The sequence below is a fragment of the Triturus cristatus genome, chromosome 3_1, assembly GCF_964204655.1.
Source record: "Triturus cristatus chromosome 3_1, aTriCri1.1, whole genome shotgun sequence".
NCBI classification, from domain to species: Eukaryota; Metazoa; Chordata; class Amphibia; order Caudata; family Salamandridae; genus Triturus; species Triturus cristatus.
Window position 1 is genome coordinate 222,889,605 of NC_140583.1, and position 21,198 is coordinate 222,910,802.

General features: G+C 47.4%; 1 protein-coding gene across 1 annotated transcript in view; it reads right to left on the minus strand.

The window, feature by feature from the left end:
• SH2D7 (SH2 domain containing 7) overlaps nucleotides 1-21,198 on the minus strand; it is a 214,931-nt gene that overhangs the window by 92,368 nt on the left and 101,365 nt on the right. Inside the window, exon 3 of the mRNA XM_085646307.1 lies at nucleotides 2,700-2,865. Within this exon, the coding sequence (XP_085502433.1) occupies nucleotides 2,700-2,865 (166 nt within the window). The remainder of the gene's footprint in view (nucleotides 1-2,699; nucleotides 2,866-21,198) is intronic.

Genomic DNA, 21,198 nt, shown 5'->3' on the forward strand with positions numbered 1-21,198 from the left:
TAGTGGTGCCAATTCCAGTTTTGGGCCTTTGGAGGTGGGTTTGCTGCTTCAAAAGCTGAAAATCCATGCATTCAGTGCCGTTTTTCCCACCCAAGCTTGCCGTGCAGTTGACCCATGCTCTGACTTTGACACAGGCCATGCTGTGCGGCTGAAGGAATCGACGATTCACATGTCCACAGCTGGAAGAATTGATGCAGCGCCTGTTTCGCCACAGCATTGACCAAGCGCGCCTGGATTTTCCACGCATCGCACCTGTGAGCCAAATTTCCATCACATCGCCCAACAGTAAGGAGTCGCTTTCGGAATTCAGCGTATTGCTTCTCCTCACAGTAAAGAATTAACGCAACACTTCTCCTGCATGGTTATCTTGGGTGTGTAACTCCCTTACCCTCACTAGAAGGAAGGGCCCCTACTTGGACAGGGTGTATACCACGGCCAGCTCGAGACCCCCCATTTCTAACAATCGCCATTACAATTGCTGCCATCATATGCTAGGGTGTTGTCTTTGTATGCCAGGGTCATCTGATGTGCTCCAATTTACAAAACAGCAGTTCAATGTGCCAGAAAGCTACCAGTAAAATCTTGGGGTGGTAGGATGCAGGCATGGTCTCTTTACGACATCTCCCAGGTTTACACATAAGTAATTTTATATCTGCACCCATCTACTAACTGCTTCAGTGGCTTCCTAGAGGTCTCAGAGGCATCTGTGAAAGAGTAAAGAGTCAGGAGATGCTACTCCTACCACTCTCTTCCACACCAGGAAATGTAGGAGCTTCAGCAGATTTAGAGTGTGGCGAGAAGAAGAATAGAACCTGTCTCACCCATCCCTTAGAGAGAACCTAACACTGGATTACCATTCCAACCTCCCAGCATGGAGCACCGATGGGCATCATAAGGCTCAATTTTAATCTGACATTGGGGATGGAGCCTCAAGGATCTTAGTGTGAGAAGAGGAACCCTGCTATGTGTGTAAAGCACCTTGGGTTGATGAGCAGCACTTTCACATAGTGACTGTCACCGATACATACTGAGCAACATTCTGGCATTTTAGCATCACCTATAAGTACTGTGCGTCAGCAGTGCATTCATAGCACCCCCTACCACTGCGAACATCATCAAGGCATACTGAACAGCCGGTGAATTTGTAAGTAATTGTCAATGGCTAATGATCAGCCGCTGGCATACAGGGCATGACAAATTCACACCGAGGAACTCCTAGTATACATAATATATATGTATAATGGTATACGTATATGCATACTGAGCAGCCCCTGACATTTTGAGCATCACCAATGTGTACTGCTCTGGCATACTAAACATTGACAATGTATACTGAGCAGCGGCCTTCACATACCAAGCTTTCCAGATGCATACTGAGCACCTCTTTGCATACAGAGCCGCCCCTTGCCTAGTGAGCATCACCAATGTATACTGAGCAGCCCTTGGAATGGCAAGTCATTCCATGGACATTTTTAGCATATCCATTGTCACCATGGCAAATTAAAAAGCAAAGAGGCACACTGAGTGGCATCATGTGCACTAAGATGTACCCTGACAGAATAAGCAGCACTAGTTACATATGGAGCTTCCTCCTTGGTTTGTTTAATATCTCCACTTGCATGGTGAGTAGCATGCCAGCAGTGGTTGATGGCATCATATGTAACAACAGTAGCATTAGCTGGCCTAAATGTGGAACAGCAAAGTTCAGTGAAGTCAACCTTGCAGCAACCAGATAGGTTAACCCAGCAGTTTTGAAAAAGGTGTGTGGCTCCTGAAGTGGTGCCATATGCCTTCTCTGCTTAGCCAGTTCAAAATGTATCATCACTCCAGAAATCTTGGACTGGCACAAGAGAGAAGCCAGAGCACACTACTGTGTGGAATTAAAACCAAAAGGCAATTCAAAACAACAGACTGGTAGAAGCAGGTTTAATGGTATGTCGAAGAATTAAAAATTATGGGGCCTATTTACGAGAATGTCACGTAGTACAGTGCCACTGCATGACATGGAAAAGGCATGACTGTGCCCATATTTAAGGCAATACTGTGCATTCCTGCCTTTTCCCTGTATTGCCACCCTTTTTTCCAGCCTAGCGCCAACGCAGGGTGCCTGCGTTGCATGCAGGATTGTTTTTGTGCAGGAAGGGACACCTTCCTGCACAAACACAATCCTGAGAGGCATTATCCTCTTTCTATGTGTCCTGCAGAATGCATAGAAAGAGGAAATAACGGGGAGAAATAAAGACATTTCTCCACGTTACACCTCACCTGAGAAGGCGTATCTTTTTGGCGCATTACCGGGCATACCAGTTCTGGTAAATCTGGGAATGTGTCAAAAGCATGGGAGTTGTTTGGGAACACCCACGCAACGCCCATGGAATGCCTTCCCAGGGAAGAGTAAGGCAACACAGCGATTTGTGCTCCGGTGCCTTCCTCCATATTATGGAGCCACTCAGGGCCAAGCAAGGTAGCCTTGCGTGTCGTCTTAAATCACATGGGAGGTTTGCATTGCTCTTGCACCACGTCTCATGCTGCAAGAGCGACATAAACTGGCTCAAAATAAGCCCCACATTTATTTTTATATGAGAAAAAATAGAACCAACTATTGATAACTACAAAACGACATTAATTAGTTATTTCAACAATCTCCTGTAACTGAACAAGCTGTCAATGACTTCAAATACATTTTGCATAATGTATACCTGAGAGCAGCAGGTTGTGAGTAGTTCGCCAAAAGGTTCAATTTCTGAAGTCTTGTAGTAGTTGATGAGTGCGGCAAGGCTCTTGTGTGCACAAGTGTCTCCTGAAACAATGTAATGTCCATTTCGTAATTGGTTGATGACAAAGTGGCGACACCTGTCTTTGCCCCTGGAAGAGAAGTAAATAATTGGTCAGTTTTAACGGAGATGAACTGCACACTTTACCGGGATAAGTTTCACTGTGTTCGAATTTTTAGCCACCGCAAATTACAGGTGGGCACTGCCCACTGAAAGATGGTGATTGCTTTATGTAGGAGAGTAGGATCTGCTTCTTATAGTTACCCCCACTTTTTGCTGATGTTTCACTGTTTTCGACTTAGACTGGCTGGAATCCTGCTATCCAGAACCCCAGCCTAGCTGCTTTCTCCTATAAATTGATTGCATGTACTTTAGGTACACTCCAGATTGGGTACCATTATAAGTCCCTAGTATATGGTATACTATGTACCTAGGGCATAGGTACCCCAGAGGCCTCTCAGGGGCTACAGCATGGATTATGCCACCCCTGGCAGACCATTCAAAATGACACAACAGGTCTACTACAGCAGCCTGTGTAAGGTGGTGCATGCACCCCTTACTTAGATATAGGTTCACTATCTCTAACCTAATCACTGCACATATAAACCTATCAGTCACCCCTATGGCAGGCCTTATCAATCCTGAGGGCAGGTTGCTGGGTTTTATGTGAGAGGGTGCCCATGCAATAGCAGAGCCCCTCTGCAGCTTTCGGAACCTATATTCTGGGGTTGTTTGTGATGCATCCAACCATATATACTTAAGTGCATTATAAGCTCGCGGTAAATGCTAACTTTAAAACGGCTGCATGGAAACATGTTGTGTTTGGTGTCAAACACCTTGGAATCATACCTCCACACCAGTAACTGTTGTGGGAGGTATGATTCCACCCTACTAGTGGGAGAAATATGACAACACCGGTACACCTGGTACCAGCTTCACAAACCCTGGCATCACAAAATGAATACCACCAGCCACAGACACAAGCCTGCCCTCCTGCTGCTGGACGAAACTCCAGCAGGGGACGGCTGGACAATAGGTTTCTTGTCACAGGGAGTGTGACCACCTTCCAGACAGGCTTTAGTGTATTGGGGCTGGGTGGGTGCACTCTGAGAGTGCTTTGATGTCTGCACTGGGGGCACATTTGGTGTCCCTGTGCATAGTCCAGCTCAAACTAGTTGCAGGGGCTATCAGCCCCAGCTCTGGCATGAAACTGGACAAAGGACATGGGTGTAGCCACCCCTCTGTCCTGACCCTTCCATAGGTGGGTCCCCAGAGTTTGTCCCACCCCTTCCTTGGGTATAAAGTAGGAACCCCTGGCTAAAGGACTTTAGATTTACCTGGATGAAACTCTACTACAGAAACCAAGTACTTCAGCAATCTACACTACTTTGGATGACCGAAGAATCTCCCTTGGAGTAAAGGAGTTACTCCCCTGCAAGGCAGGCACCTGAAATGCATCTGACCGGTTTATATCTACGCAGCTTCTGAAGGACTGCGAAGATTTTGCAACACAGGAGGGGGTTACCAAGCTTCCCCGAGGTCGTCCAGTGCTCTCAGCAAACTTGAGACCCGCACCCCTCGTGGGGACCATGCAACCCGTATCCCTGGACACCATGCATATTTTCAAGAGCATATGCTTTTTGACAATCCCTGAGGCTGTGCTTTGGGCTACTTGTAGTCCAGAGCCCGAGCATTGATTTCACTGAAGATTACCAGCCTACACTCCACGAGTGTTCCGTGGGCTGGTATTTTGTGATTCCTCTCGAGGACCCTTCGCGATCCCTGGTCTGTCGACCTGTGGGTCCCTGAGAAGGAAACTTTAACTTTCAGTGGGCTTTCCTGGTTGCTCCAGATGTGCCCTGACTCTCCATCACTTGGGGAGTCCCAGAACCTTACTGGTTCACACCAAAGCATCTTTTCTCTAACCGTGTGGGTTGTAGTTGCCAAGGCTTGTTGGTCTCCAATCCGGACACTGACCCCCCAGCACTCGACATCCTTCATGGGACAGCTTGCCTGCAGACTTTGGTTGTCGTTGACGTCTCCTGGTTCCCGTGGCTGCAAAGTCAAGCTTCACCTCATCTCACCTGAAAAACCCGACATTGTTGGGCATTGGCCTATCGTGCCCCTGGTCACCCTGAAGTGACCCAGACTCTGTCCCCTCTGCTTTCAGGTTCTTTTCAGCTCTGATCCAGGCTTGGATCACACCGGACACTTCTCCTTTTCTCGGCAGCAGCACTTTGCAACATCACGCCATTGAAAACGACAAAGATTCCCGACACCATTTGACACCCATGCACCCGGCTTCCCTGGGTTAGGTAACACGAGTACTCCGGTGCTCACATGGGTACTGGCCTTAGAACCTTCTAAGTTTGAAAGGGTTTGCTCAAAGTCCTCTCCTAAGTGTCCTTAATCTTTAAAATTCCAACCGCGACTTTCCCATAGGATTGTACGGAGCTCATGGCTGTGTTCTCACACTGCACGCGTCTCCCGTAGGTCCCCTGTGTCACTACCTTGGGTGGTTCCTTGGAGTTCCAGCGATTCTACATGCTCTAGGCACTGTGTCTAGTCAAGTTGTGGTTGTTATACCACTTTCTTAATATTTGGTTTGGTCTCCCCCTGGGGTCCACTGTGTATTGTGCTATTTACTGTCGTTCTAGTACTGTAATATTGTGCGCCTTGTTCTCTAATCTCATAAAGAGGTTAGTAGAGAGTGTTTCGAAATAAATACATATATTTTATATATATACCTTGTGTGGTTCTCCTTTCATTTGGTCATTCAGGAGGTTATAATCTGGTAAACCAAGCTGCTTTACATTCCTTCGAGACTTAGCCTGAAGGCTGCTCTCCATAGCTACCACTAGGATAGCTTTCAGTAAAGGTTGCCTTTAACCTAATCATCAATAAGGGTCGTTTGGACTGGTGCAAGGTGCCCACTTTAACTAGAGGACAGCATATACCAGGCCAACTTCTCACACTTTACATCACATCAGACCTAGAAAGGGTTTGAGCCACTGACTACCCTTGCAGCACAGATGTAGGAATTCTCTCCTTCACTTGGATTCCTCTCTAGATGCTCTCGCATACACTCTTCTTGGCACCAAGAGAATTCAGCAGAAATACAAGCATGAATGAAGCAGAAGATATCATCGCTGAACATTGGGCATGGCTGAAGAAATCTGTGTTTCTATATTTCAAAGGAAGGTTTTCGGAAATTGACATTATTTGATCCCTGGAAAGCTTTTGTTTCTGACAATAATGTCCGTCATCCAGGAGGTTAGCTCATCGACGTAAATTTAAATTTTTCTTTAGACCATGAAAATCAAAATTAATTTTTTTGGAGTGTGACTGTCCAAATGTAGATTATGATTGGCATACTTAGGTAATATTGGAGGGAATATAAATAATTATGGGTGCTAATATGACTTCAGTCGATACAAAACTGTATAACATTCGAAGGCAGTCTAGATTCGAGTATTAGTAGGAAAGTGACATCCATGGGGGTGGTCGAGGTGATTTGTGCAAGAAGGGGCCAAGCAGACACATGCCCCTGGGGTTTGTCACAAAATAAATCAAAGCAAAGGTTTGAAATAGGTGTTGACTCCTGTGACCCCCGAAAGTCCCCCCCCCCCACCAATAGTAATCCCTCTCGACTTGTAAAAACATATGTGGACGCCTTGCTGCTTTTGTTTCTGCCCATTTGGAATCGCCTGCTGCCAGCCTACTTCTTGCGGAACCCGCTCCGCGGGTCCCGCTGCGTGAGGAGTGTTGACCGCAGCGCCTTGAAGGGGACACCGAGGGAAGTACTTGCACGGGGCTGCGAGCGAGTGCGTGAGCTCCTTGGGACTGCGTTTCCCAGGAGCACCCGCCAGCCCTGATCAGCTACACCTGGGCCGCTCTCCCCGACCCCTCCTACCCTTCCACCGAGCCCTTATCATCTGCTCTCGCTGAGACGGCGAGTGGGACGCCTTGCTGCTTTTGTTTCTGCCCGTTTGGAATCGCCTGCTGCCAGCCTACTTCTTGCGGAACCCGCTCCGCGGGTCCCGCTGCGTGAGGAGTGTTGACCGCAGCGCCTTGAAGGGGACACCGAGGGAAGTACTTGCACGGGGCTGCGAGCGAGTGCGTGAGCTCCTTGGGACTGCATTTCCCAGGAGCACCCGCCAGCCCTGATCAGCTACACCTGGGCCGCTCTCCCCGACCCCTCCTACCCCTTCCACCTATTGTGTTCATACTCCTTATTAAGCCACAAGTACTCCCGCAGCGCGGGAGAGCGCGCGGGAGAAGCCCGGGACAAGGGCGGGACCGTCTGTGGCCGTCCGAGGCCGAAGGAGGCCGGGCTGGGCCACCCCCCTTACCAGTGACATATAGTATCACCTCCAGTAAGTGGCTTAGAAAAGTTGGATTTGTTTAGTGTTTAACATGGCAACGTCTACATCAACAAACTCTGTAAATAGCCATCAAATAACTCCTCCTGTAGAGTCTGGTCCACTGGCAATTGGCCCCTTAGATACATTTTTCTTTAATCGTTCACTGGTAATAGACAAAGAGTTGACCTTGGCAGAGAAGCGCGCAGAGCGTAGGCTGTCAATCGAAATACTTAAGAATTCAACGGATAAGTTTTCAAATCTAGCTTACCCCACCCTGGTAACTCCTCTGTCATCAGTGAACCTGCCAGTTGTAAACGACCATTTTGAGGTCCAGGCCCAAAAACCAAACAAGGATGTTGTGATAGAACTAAATAATCCTTGTGGCGGCAAAACCCTACCAGCACCGCTCACTGATTCTGGCGCCCAGGTTACATTGGCCCAACCCAAAATCGGGTCCAAACGGAAACGACCAGCATCTGTAAGAAAATGTAAAAGGGTGGTCAAACCCCCTCAAAAACTCAGGAAGTTACATAAACTCGTGAACACAGGAGAGGTAGCTACTAACGAAACTCAAAGCACAGAAAGTGTTACACCTACTAATCTTGTCTCCTTGAACAGCCAGGACGGAGATGACAATCCTTGTACCGACTCCACTGTACCATGTAAAGATAAGGAGCAATCACTTGTAATTGTTCTCCCTGAATTGGAAAAATTGTTTAGATCACTACTCACCCCCATTGAGGATAGAATTGCAAAGCTTGTAGATAGGCTAAACCATTTTGAACAGACTACCTTAGACAATTTTTATTCCACAAAATCACTGATTAAAGCGAATAGGGTGGAAGTAAGCACAAACTCTCAGGTCCTAAACAACCCTGTTATTCAGGATAAGGGAAGAAATCCCCGAAATAGCTCTCCTTTACCTCCCAAACTGAGCAAACCTACAGTTAAAGCCATTACAAAATCCTCAGACAGAACAGAGAGAGCAAACGTTGGCCCTGATTTACCTCAGTCGACCATAATACACCCTACACAGCCCACAATCCCCCCGACACAAAATCCACCAATCGCAACGAGTGCTGAGGCTACAGTGCGTCACCAAGCGGGAATAGTACCAACAAACGCAAACGTAACTAATAGCACGCAGAAAGCTCAGAATATTCCGGTGGGAGGGAATAGGGCTAACACAGGTTTGTTGGTAGGTAAAACTTCAGTACCATCCCAAATAAATAACAAACAACAGGCGCTGAAGCCTGTCCCCCAATATGTCCCCCAAGTTCCCAAATCTATCCCACCGCCCGTGGCAAAACAACCCTACAGAAAACCACCAATTAATCTCACCCCAGACTCCTTTCCCTATGTAGCAGTTCTTATAAACGTCCCACCATTACCCCCAGGACAGAATGAAACTTTCCAGATGCTCAAAAACAAGATCATGCACTGGCTAAAGGAAAACCGTCCTCTGCCTGGTGACATCGACGGGCTAATCATAGGGGTAAGGAGAATAGATTGGATGGGATATACATCGAAAACCTTGGGTGGGGTTTGCATAGTGGTCAATTTCCAAGACCCAAGGGTGGCGGGATGGATAACAAGGCAGGGATGGGGAACAAATAATGGAGGTATCGGAATTGTAGACCTTACCTTTTTTTACCCCCGACCGACTAGTGTAACAACTAGTTTACTCAATGAACCCCTTATTCCCCCTACTGTATCATGGCCAGTCAATCCCTTACCACCTCCTCCTGTAGGTCATAATCATACCACTTACACATATTACAACCCTCATGTAGGATGGCAGGAGCCGGGATGGGGATATTGACAAACCAGTACTGACAGTTTAGGAGGGAACACTAACGAGCCAGAAGGGCAATGTGATGTTCATGGTAATACAACTGTTACAAACTTATTGGTCAATTACATCGAGACGGGGGGTTTGGTCGAAGAAGGTGGTTCTAGACTGGGAACCCTAAATACAAATGCCAAGATAACATACCCAGCCAATACGACAGTGGATCCGACAGATGACCAAGAAAGGCAGACTAATTCTACTGAAAGCCCTATGTTAGCCCAAGTATTTCCATTGACTAACACCCGAGATGGGCTAGATGCTAGCATTGGTACGCTTTTATCTTGGAATGTCGCTGGGCTGGCAAGTAAATTGGATTCCCAATCCTGGGTGGATTTTATAAGTGGGTATGACATCTGTTGCTTCCAAGAAACCTGGGCTTGTGATCCCCTTTTCTGTCTTGGTTATTTGAACTATTGTATACCAGCGTCAAAAGGGGGAAGAGGGCGGCCCAAGGGAGGCTTAACTGTTTGGGTTAGACAGGACCTGCAGGTCAACATCAAAATGTTGGACCTGGGAAATTGTGATTTGCAATTATTAAGAATCTCCGTAGCAAAGGGTCAACTAATAGATTTGTACAATGTCTACGTGAGAGGTAGCAACGTAACCAATTTACCCACCATTGAGCTGTTGTCTACTGCCATTGAGACCAAGTCCCAGGAAAGTGTAACGATAATTGTAGGGGACCTCAACAGGACTTTTGAACCTCTGGACTGTACAAATGACCTCTTGGAGAGCGAAGAGGACAATCTCTGGGGATTACCACCTCTATGCCTAAAACCTGTAAGGAGATGGACAAAAGAGATCTTATCACTGAATGGAATTTGTATGGAACATGGCTTAAGAGCACTGAACGGGAGGACACCTGGGGACAAGGAGGGCAGCTACACTTTTGACAATGGCATCAACAGGAGCCGAATCGATTACATTTTGTGCAGTCTCCAACTGTGGAAAGGGGTTGTTGACATGACAGTTAGGCCCCGGGTTGAAAGTGACCACAACCCCCTCTGTGTGACTCATAGGTGGTGGAATACTGGTGCGGGTAACCCTCTAGTGATATACGATGAAACCCCTGTTATGAGTAATGATGAACGCAGGTTAAAATGGCCCAAGGTACTGGCAAACGAGGCCACTATGACTTGCATCAATAATGCTGTAGATTGTGCAATTTCCGCGATGGAAACAGCGGTTCCAGTGGTTCCAGGGGATAGTGGAATCACCGAAATCCACAATAAGTTATTCTCCCTCCTGAGACCATGCTTCTTCATTAAAAAAAGGAAAGGGAAGAAATCTAAAGAAGTGGGAAGGTGGTTTGATAGTCATTGTAGATCAGCACGATTAGCCCTGGGACAAGCCATAAGGAATAGGGACCGCGCCGCTGTGACAAAGAATAGGGAACTGTACAAGATGGCCATCTATCGTGCAAAAAAGAATTGGGATGAAGGCCACTGGGCCGAACTAAAAGAGGCCTCTGATAGTAAAGACTCCAGGGCATTCTGGAAAATCATCAAGTGGGGTAGTGGAGCCGGTCCTGCGAAGCCAGACAACAATGTAGCAGAGGAAGCTTGGGTTGATTACTTCAGACCTCAGTACGCGGAAGTTAACCATCCTGTGGCAGCTGATAGTATAACACCGGTTTATGCAACCGACGATTTGTTCTCCCTTAGAGAAGTGGAAATTGCCATTGGTTCCGCGAAATGTGGGAGGGTGCCAGGTCCAGATGGCATTCCACCTGATATTTTTAAACACGATATGACCAGATGGGCGAGATATACCCTCCTTGTAGCGAATGCCCTAGCCAAGGGGGAAGTGGTCCCAGACCTCTGGAAAGGCGCAACCATTATCCCCATCCACAAGAAGGGAGATCGTTCACTGCCTGCAAACTATAGGACCATAAGCTTAATAGCCACCATACAGAAAGTAGTTGGGAGAATGGTAACAAACCAGCTTATGGACTGGGTTGAAGACAACAACGCCCTTTCTCCATACCAAGCGGGATTCAGGCGAGCAACCAGTACCATCGATCAGGTCTTCCGCTTTACCATATTAAGGTGGAAGACCGTTGTACTGGGAAGGGGCTGCCTGTACGTCGCGTTCGTCGACCTGCGGACGGCGTTCGACCTAGTCCCCCGGTTTAAGTTATGGTTGGTTTTGCAAAAGTTGGGGATCCCTGCTGATCTGCTAACATTAATTATGCGACTGCACGAATCCAACTTCGCTAGAGTCCAGTGGGGTGGAAGTGGAGAGACAACAGAGGATTTCCCAGTGGAAAGGGGTGTTCGACAGGGCTGTTCCATGGCCCCTTTACTTTTCTCGTTATTTATTAACGGAATCGTTGAGAGGATGCTGAAGGCTAGTGTTGATGCCCCATCGTTAGCGGACACCAGGGTTCCGATCCTGATGTTCGCTGACGACACTCTTATCTTGTCTAAGACCCCCATGGGGCTGCAACGTGCATTAAACATTTTTGATGCTTTTTGCACTGAGCATGGGCTAGAGGTAAATGTGGGAAAAACAAAACTAATGGCTTTTTCCCCCAGACGCAGGAACTACCCCAAGGTAACCTTAAACAGCAGTAGGTTAGACATTGTCAAAGAATTTACGTACCTGGGTGTACAGATCGCAGAGGGCATTGGCTGGACGCATCATGTAGATAAAGTGGTCTTAAAGCACCAGCAGCTTTCTGGTGCTTTAAGGGGGGAACACCGCAAATCCAAAACAAAACCCATAAAACCCGCATTAATAGTGTATGACGCAAAGGTTTTGGGTGCCACATTATATGGCGCGGAGCTATGGGCCTGGGATGGTTTAGCGGCTCTTCAGACTTCAGAGAACAAGTTTATGCGAGGGATTACAAGACTCCCACAGAGTACCCCCTTAACCCCACTGTTTTTGGAGTTAGGTAGACGCACCATTGTAGATAGAGCCCGATTGCGCCCAGTCCTTTACTGGAGACGTCTCTGGACGACTCCAGAAATAAGACAATATGCGGAGGGTTTTCAATGGATTATCAAGGAAGATACCTTCCATAAGATAAAATGGCTAAAACATCTGAAGTCCATGTTAGTAAACTTAGGGTTTTCAAATCTTTGGAATAACCCTGAGGGAGAGATCTTCCCTAGCAAAGAAGCCCTTAAAGAACAATACTGGGATTGGGTTGGCGGTAAGATGCTGAATGACACCAGGGCCGACTCTATGACTGGTCGCTTCCTGGAGATAAAAATTTTTCCTGCCCTGGAAAATTACTGGGACAACATCACGGTACCAATGGACAGGAAACTTGTATTTCAGCTAAGATCAGGATCTATCCCCCTCAAGAAACTGACATCTGGCTGGCACAGACCCACCAATAACTTATGTCCAGCATGCGAAAATGCCGAGGAGAGCATAGGCCATTTTCTTTTCGTATGCCACACTTATGTGAATCCGAGGAGAAAATGGCTCTCGCCGGTATGCAAAAACTTGGGGACACGAGACAGCACAGTGGCTCTAAGAATCCTACGTACAACAACTCAGGATTCGATAGTCATAGGGGTAGCTAAATACCTGGGTTGGGCATGGGCAATTAGAAGACGGTCCCTGGGGGGAAGCAGGTAACAAGGTATTCCTCTCAACAATGATTAATGTAATACTATTTGTAAATATGGTTTTTATATGCAAATGTTGTATGAGCTGTACTCTATGTTTAATGAATTTTTAATCCGTAATAATGTATTATTGTATAACTGTGTTGATTTTATGTGCTTTTATGAGAATTGTTTCGAATAAAGCTTATACAAACAAACATATGTGACTGACATTTTGTTGATAGTGTAGTGGAAGAGGCAAGTGAGGATGAAATAGTGGGGCTGGAATAATGTGGTGCTCTCATTACATAGCGCATTAGATGGTGCTTTGTGGTTTCGAGCCAGAAGAAGGGAAACAGGAGACCCCTACCTGAATCTCGACTGACGAGGCAGGGATGATCCCCCCCTCAAAAAGCAGACGCATATATAGAACAAGCACAAATCCTGCCTCTCTATGGGCAGACCCAGAGGGGCAAACAATGAGGACAGCCCCTTCCTTCCCGCAGCAGTACAAAGGTGCCAAAGATGAACAGATGAAATGGGCTTGAGGTGGTTGAGAAAGGATGGAAATAGGTGCAGGAGAAGAACGCGTTTAAAGGTAAGAGGGCGAGCAAGCGTTCAAGGTGATGAGAAGGAGAAGGAGAAAAGCAAGTGAGCATGCATGGAGGGTGGCAGATGGGAGTAGGAACAAGGAAGACATGAGAACGCTGATGTCAGAGTGGGCTTTCTTTTCTAGCCATCGTGCAGGTGGCGCACCTCGTCGCTGTTCAATTCATGTCCTTCCCTCACCATCACAATCAGGGCTCTGGTTGACGCCCCCTTCCTCTTCCATAGTCTGGTGAGGTGGGGCTCCACTGCAACGGTGGCAAGATGCAATGTGTCTCTTTTTGCTGGGACCAGGGGGGGTGTATAGAGTGAGCCAGAAAGGTAAGCAGTGGCTCCGGGAGGATCACAGGAGTGGTGGAAAGGCTAATAGATGTCCTGCACCCACTTACCCCAATTCCCTACGGTGCAAAGCTAGTGTTTGCTCACTCCTCAAGCCCTTTTACAGGATTTCCAAGGCCACAACAGAAAACATGGGCAGCCGACTGGGCCACTCCTGCTCAACAGTACATGGGCCCTGCAGCCGCGGTCCGTGGAGGGAGTTCCGTGGGGCGGAAAGGCGGGGCGGGGGAGGGGCAGGGTGGGGGGTACTAAACACCGGAATATGGATAATTGGAGGTAAGTAAACAATTAAATAAATAAGACGAATTTCGTAGCGCGCGCTGCATCACAAAATGCGATGCAGCGCGCGCTACGAAATTCGTTTTATTTATTTAATTGTTTACTTACCTCCAATTATCCATATTCCGGTGTTTAGTAAGCCCCCCACCTTGCCCCTCCCCCGCCCCGCCATTCCACCCCACGGAACTCCCTCCACGGACCGCGGCTGGGGCCCTGTAGAAGCCCCAACAACTCTCACCAGGCCCTACAAAAGCTTCTCAGGCAATCCATAACACACAGGGGGATAGTTACAATAAAATGTCGGAGCGCAGTGTTGCGCCAAAATTGGTAACATCGGTCTCCAAAAACTTTTAAACGGAGGACTGCACTGTGTTTACAAAAATACGGTGCACTCTTGAATTTCCTCTAGCACTAGCGCTAAATAAGCGGCCTAGCACCAGCGCAGGCACCCTTGTGCCATGTTGCAAGGATGCATGCGCTGCAGGGGAGATGTTCATGTGCAGGAAGGTGGCCCTTCCTCCATCTTGAAAGACGATTTCCTGTTTCTATGTGTGGGGCAGAAGACAGCACATATAGAAAGAGCAAAATTAATGATTTCTCCTCGTATCGCCATTCTAAGACCGGGTTTTAACTGGCCTTAGTTTTTAGCGCTGCTTGTAAATATGTGGCAGCGTCAAATAGCAATGTTTGTTGCCGCCGAACACCCACTGCAACACCCATTGCACGCCCCGTTCATGCTTAGTGAAGTGTGAAAAGGCGCCTTATGTATAAGGTGGCATTAAGCCACATTAAGTGGCTTAACACTACTTTCTAAATAAGAGAAGGGGATATCGTCACCAGAATGTCACTAATAGTGATGTTCTAGTGGGGACATCCCCTTGTAAATATGCCCCATTGTGATCAACCAAAGATCCCTCGAGCAAATGCACTAGTCCACTGAGTCACTAGACCTGCCATGAAAGGCAATCCACAGTGGGCTGGTGGGGGGTTCTGGCCAACAGAGATGGTGTTATGCCTGAGAGTTTTTATTTGTAAAGAAAAAGAAAAAAAAGATTTTCTTAGATCCCTGCAGAAGTGCAACGGAATTATTATGGGTTACCGAATATCAAGACTTTCTAGCCAGATTCCTCATCATTCCTATTTCTTTCCCCCACCATGCACTTACTGCCTATTTTTTTCACTCTAGCAGGTTTTTATCCTCCCTTTCCCTCTTTGTCATTGTTTTCCTATCATTCTATTTTTCCCTTTTCTTCATTCTCCCTTCTCTGCCACTCTCTTGCTTTACATCAATGTCTGACGATCAGTGTGTATTTATAAATGAAAGAATGCCACGGCCCTAAGCTCTGCTCAGAAGCAGGCAGCCGGTGCAGTTAAATGTCAGTACCCTGAATAACACAGCTGTGTAGCCTTCAATTCACCGTAGGCCTCTTTAATCCACTACCAGACAATCCCTGCCCCTTTATCTCACTCTTGCAGATTCCTGCTTTCTCCCTTTGTGATGTTTTTCCGTCTTTCTCATCCTCTGCGTTTGCTTTCTGTGTTTCTCCTTCTCTTTCAAATGATAGATGCCTGATGCAACAAATAAGTTAGCCGGGTTGCAGAGTCTGCATAATTTTATTTCAGGATTGGTGTATCATGAGCTGCTTTCCAAAGTTGTGGAATGGAGGCTAGTCAGAGACTGGTTGCACAAAGCTGTGATAACTGGTGCAAGAAGAGAGGAGAGAGTGGTAGTGATATAAGGGGGGCAGAGATCAGATGGTGAACCGGATTTTCATTTACCAGCGGGTCATACATCTGGGATTTAGAGATCGGCTCAAATCTTTCCAATATTCCAGATGCAATCGTTTGAGGTGGTTCAGTGGTTTGGAAATAATCTGATGCGTTAGCCACTGAAGGAAAACTACTGTGGATATTGTTGATTTTAGTTTGATAGTGGCAGGCTAAGGTGTCACAAAGTAATTGTGAAGCAAGAACGGCAGAAGAGCAGGCTTGAGGTTTAGCAAAGTCGTTTAGGATTTTAAATAGTTCCTTCGAAGATACCTGCTTGCTCTATCTTTTTGACAATGATATGCCTTCAAGCTAATCTTATTGTACAGTGGTAGTCATAAGGAGCGGATTTATATGTTTGTTTGGCTCTATTTGATTTAGAAGCTCTCCATTTACGTTCTAGTCCCTTGCAACTTTTTTTGTCGTTTTTCAATTCAGCTGTGTACCACAAAGCGTTGGGTCTGCACATTTTAGCGGGAAGTTGCTTATGGAAGACAAAAATGTCAAGTGCATATGAAAAGGCGTCATGAAACTGAGCTAACGCTGAATTTATGCCCTGGAATTATCTAAGATGGGGCGGAAAAAAGCAAGATGGAATGTTTCCAAAGTAATCTTCTTCCATGGTCTCGCACTAATGAGCTTCTGAGCTGTAGGTGTGGCCTATGTGATCATGGTGGGAATCTAAAAACCTAGCAGAAAATGGTCGGTCCAGGTTAGGGGAAGGGGAGTGTCTGCTTGAAGAGACCTGAAAGTGGAAAAATGAGATCCAATTTCTGTCCTGCTGAATGGGTAGGACCAGTCTTGGTCAGATGAAGGTCTAGCATTTCAAGGTCGGATACCAATGTGAGTACGTCAGGGTTGGGGACTGTGTCGTGATTGTTAAAGTCCCAGTTAGGAGGAAATTATGGGTAGATAGAAAATAAGGTGCCAATCGTTCTACTAGTTTTTGACTGAACTCTTTCTTTGGAGCTAGGAAGGTGGTAAACTAGGACCCCTTTCCAGGTATCTCTATGCCCAGTCGGTAAATAGGGAATCAAGGATTTCTCCCCTAAGAGAGTCCCAGAAGGCAATAGCTATGATGCCGTCTTGTTTAGATTCTCTGTCCTGCCTTACCAGTTTGAAATTATCAGGAAAAGCACTGGTGATAGAGGGTGATGCTAAAGTGTGTAGCCTGGTCTCTGTGATGAAGCATAGATCTGGTTGAGCAGATGTAAGTAAATCCCAGATTTCAATGGTATGCTTGCAAATAGATCTGGCATTTAGATGGAGGCAATGAAGTGTAGGAGATATATGCTGTGGCTTAATGCAGTAATCGGGGATAGGGACTGTAGGGGCATAGGACTGTAGGTTGCGTATGGGAGGGTTATCCCCATTTCTCTGTGTTTGAGTAATGGGTCAAGAAAACCTACTTGCATAACAAGAGAAGGGTCCTTCAAGATTTACTGAACAATGAGGAGCACAGTGTTGAGCACAAGGTCTAACTAGTTTAAGGTCATTGCTATTGTAATATTTAAGGGATGGAAGAGCCATCTCTGGCCATGCAGATGCAGAGTTCCTGGCACCTGGCGACGTTCGGGCGTAGAAGGACGCTGATGGGCTTACCCTTGGCACGCCTGTGGCGTGTCTGTACCAGGCTTGTGTTTTATGTTGATAATGGAATGAGCAGCTAGACCGTTCCCTTCCAAAAAATAGCGGCCGTCGCGGTAAAGCCGCATCAAGCCAATCAGCAAAATATACTTCGAGCTCCCTCTGCTGAATCGGCAAAGCTGCATCGGACCGGGGAGCTCAGAAAATAGAGGTAGATAAGAGAACTGCCATAGCCACAAACACCCCCCCCCCATCCCACCCAGATCGCCCTACAGTATTTGCTGGTTCAGAAGTTCCAGCCAAAATAAACACACACAGCCCTACAAGTATACTAGGAAAAAATAGAATAGCAAAGCCAGAAATGTGTGCAAAATAAAACAATAATGCAGATAGTTAAAAATAGGTAACATGCAGTCTAATTAAAATGGCTGCCTCTGACCTATCTGACCATTGTGCGTCGGCGCCAGGCTTGTGTTTTATGCTGATGATGGAATGAGTGGAATGAACAGCTAGACTGCTGCAATGCAGTAAATGGCAGCCGTTGCGGTAAAGCTGCATCAAACCAATCAGCCAATCAGCAAAATCTACCTGAGCGCATTATGCAGCCAGACTGAAACAGCAGATGTCCCTTCATTCTTGCACCTCTCAGGATGGCATCCCAGTCTCTGTGTTTCAAGAATCATACAATCAGTAGACGGGCTGGGGCCCCAGGTGGAGGTTTCTTGGCCAGTGACCTGTGGGCACTCCCAAGAATGAAACAGGGGGACAGACCCTCCTCATCCATCCATGAGCGGATCCAATGCTCTAACAAAGTCTCTGGGCCAGAGTCTTCAGCCCCATCCGGGAACCTAATAATAAAGCAGAGGGTATTCCATCGGGCCCTGTTTTGGGCATCCTCCGCACACTCTTGTAGTATCTTGGAGGTGTGGGAGAGGTGGGATACCTCTGAGCTAAGGCCATGCAGTGTCCTCCAGCACTGATATTCTCCTTTCTGCTACGGTCACTCAGTCCACAGTTTGGCGGAGATCCTATTTGTGCAAGGCCACTTCTATGCCAACTTCCCCAATTTTTGTTTTCAGTGCTGCTTTGCAGTCATGAATGGCCTGCATGATAACTGATGTGTTGTCTCTAGTTGGTGGGGCCATAGCTCTCTGTCCACCACTGGGGTTTCCTTTTACTCACCCAATCGGCACTGTATACTTTTCCATCTTAGCCTGGGCCTGCGTGGCCCTGTCGCGGCCCATCCTGTTTGTTCCAGGAGCTCTGTAAATCTGTAAACTGTGTGGGGGGAGGCGGAAAAAGACCTAGGGTACTCTTCCACTCAGCCGCTTTAGGCAGGCCATCATCAGTGCCCAGGAGAGGGAGTTCAACCCGCCTGCACCAGTATGACCCACCCGGACAGCACGAGCAGTTGGTCCCCAGCAGATAGTCTGCATCCTACCTGTCCAGAGGCCGCCCCTGGCCTCCAGTGACACTTCTGGGAGGTCCTTCGTGAGCACAGATCAGGGCTGGTGTTAGGCCCAACCCTGGCCTCAGGCTCCCAGCACCAACTCCTCCGCTTGCCCTGATGTCGGGACGGCTGAGCGGTTAGAGAAACAGCGAGCTCTTCCCTCTCCCGACTCAAACCCATGCCCAGATACGCATACAGAGTATTTGAAACTAGCCATGCCCCTATGTTGCAGTCGTCTTGTCATCCGATAGCCAAGCCCAGTGTGGTTCCTCCACCCTGGGAGTCCCTCGGCCGACAGGTCCCATCCTCTGGATCCTTGTCGCTTCTCTGCTCCAGTTTCAGGCTCCATTGAGGCTCAGCTTGGCCGCTGCCTCTCAGAGTGCTGCTCGTGCTCCCCCCCACTCAGCCTATGCTGGATCGAGAGCTCGAGTATCGGTGTCGCCTCCATTGCCGTTTGCTAGGCTCGCCAGGGCTCGCTCTTCAGTCCAGGCTCACCATCTTGTGATGCCAAGTCCCTCCTGTGTTGCGGCCTGAGACTCATCCACCTGTCGGGCTGCCATGCTATAGGCCCTCCAGGGACCTCCTGCGCCCCCTCGTTTGGCCTCCATGGGGGCATGCGCACAAGTGGGGTGCGGTCACGACTGGCGCGTATTAGGTTTGCTGCAGCTCACTTCTCAGTCCTAGCCTGCTTCCTTGGATCTTCCTCCGGCTTCATGGCTTAGGCCTCGCTCACTCTGTAGACTGCCTAAATTAAGCCTTTTAGGGACCTCCTTCACAGTTGGGGAGCTTGTCAGGCCCCACACCGACCAATTGGGGCACACCAGCACCCGATACGATGGTCCCTCTGTGGTGTCGGTTGGGAGTTCGCTAGAGTACATCCGCCATGTTGGCTGTCTAGGCCACCCCCTTCATTTAATCAAGATTAAGACAGGCCCTCAACCCAGGGTAGGTAAAGTAAAAAGTGTTCTCATTATGGTTAAAGAGAACATGAAATAAAAGATAGAGGAGCTGAAGTAGAATCGGATCATACAGGAGGTGGAGGCTACTCAATGTCATGCTCCCGTTGTTATGGCACATAAGGCTAGTGGGGAATCAAGACTATGAATCGATCTAAGAGGGCTTAATAAGTATGTAGTGGTGGATCATTATTCCTTGCCTAACATTATGGAAATGTTGTGTTCCTTAAGTGATGTCAAACACTTTTTCTTTCTAGCTCTAACATCAGCATATCACCAGGTAAAGTTGCATCCTCAGTCACAGGAGCTTACCACTTACATTACACCATTCGCAACTTACAAGTTTCTTAGAATGCCATTTGGTCTCATTTCTGCATTGTCTGTGTTTCAGAAAGTGATGGAACATGTTTTGGAAGGTATCAATTAGTTAAAGTTTATCAAGACGATGTTTTAATTTATGGTACATGTTTACAGGAACATGATATGAGATTACTAGAAGTGTTTGAAGGAAAGTGGTTTTACCTTGAAGCTGGAAAAGTGTACGTTTAATGTTCCTGTAATAGAATATTTAAGACATATGATTATGGAACATGGTATGCAACCATAAAGTGAACTTGTGGATGACATGGCTCTTGATGCCATTGGAGACATCTTAAATAGATCAGGCAATAATGCCCATCATGATTTCATCTTGCAGTGTCTCAAAATTGTTTTGCGTGAGAATTTTTTACTTTATTTGATGGAACCCTATACCATTACTATATACTATATATTTTGTAACTCTGTTACTATGGCGCACTTTAGCAGTATAGCTACAGGAACGGGACTTAATGTGAAGCCCTTAATTCTCAGCGCTCCCTATCACATTTAACAGTAGTTACCTGCATCGCTCTGTGATCTACTTGGCTAGTGGTTCAAGCATAGCCACATTGTGGGAAACTGGCACCACCAGACATGTTTCTGACCTCATGGAGTGACAGCCAGCACTCTCAGAGGCCAGGAACAAAGCTTTCTCTGGGCGGAGGTGTGTCACACCTCCTCCAGGCCACAATGGCCTTCCAGGGCGGGAAGCTTCTAAGGCGATGCCTCCTTTGAAATGCGACCCAGGCAGCTCCAGATAGTGAAGGATGCCAACCCCCCTGTCTTGCTCCATATTTGGCAGGAGGATAGGTGGGAAAATTATTTAAATTAGGAGGTGGATCCCCATTCAGCCAGCACAACTCCTAAGGTGGGGCAGGTGATATGGAGCCCACTTTTCAGTACCCTCCATCTTGCTTTGAGAGGGAATTAGCCAATGAGGGTCAGGGTAGTGCCCTTTCACCACAGGAAGTGGACACTTAGAGGGTGTAGACACCCTAAAGGTAGGTAGCTCATTGGCTACTACCTACCACCCACTTTAACACCCTGAAAGTTAGTATTTACGGGGGCATCCCTGGACCCTGAACTTAGATTCAATGGACACAAAGTAAGATACAGACACAGAAGCACTGCTGACCCAAGATCTGAAGCCCTGCTCCAGAATTTTGGCACCACACTCTGCCTCTGCCTTAAGGACTCAATAATTGTGGTGTTCGGTCTCATCCTGCAACTGTGAGTCCTCCAAGAACCCCGGAGCCCCTCCAACCTTCAACAAATCACCAAGGAACTCCCTTGGAGTGGAG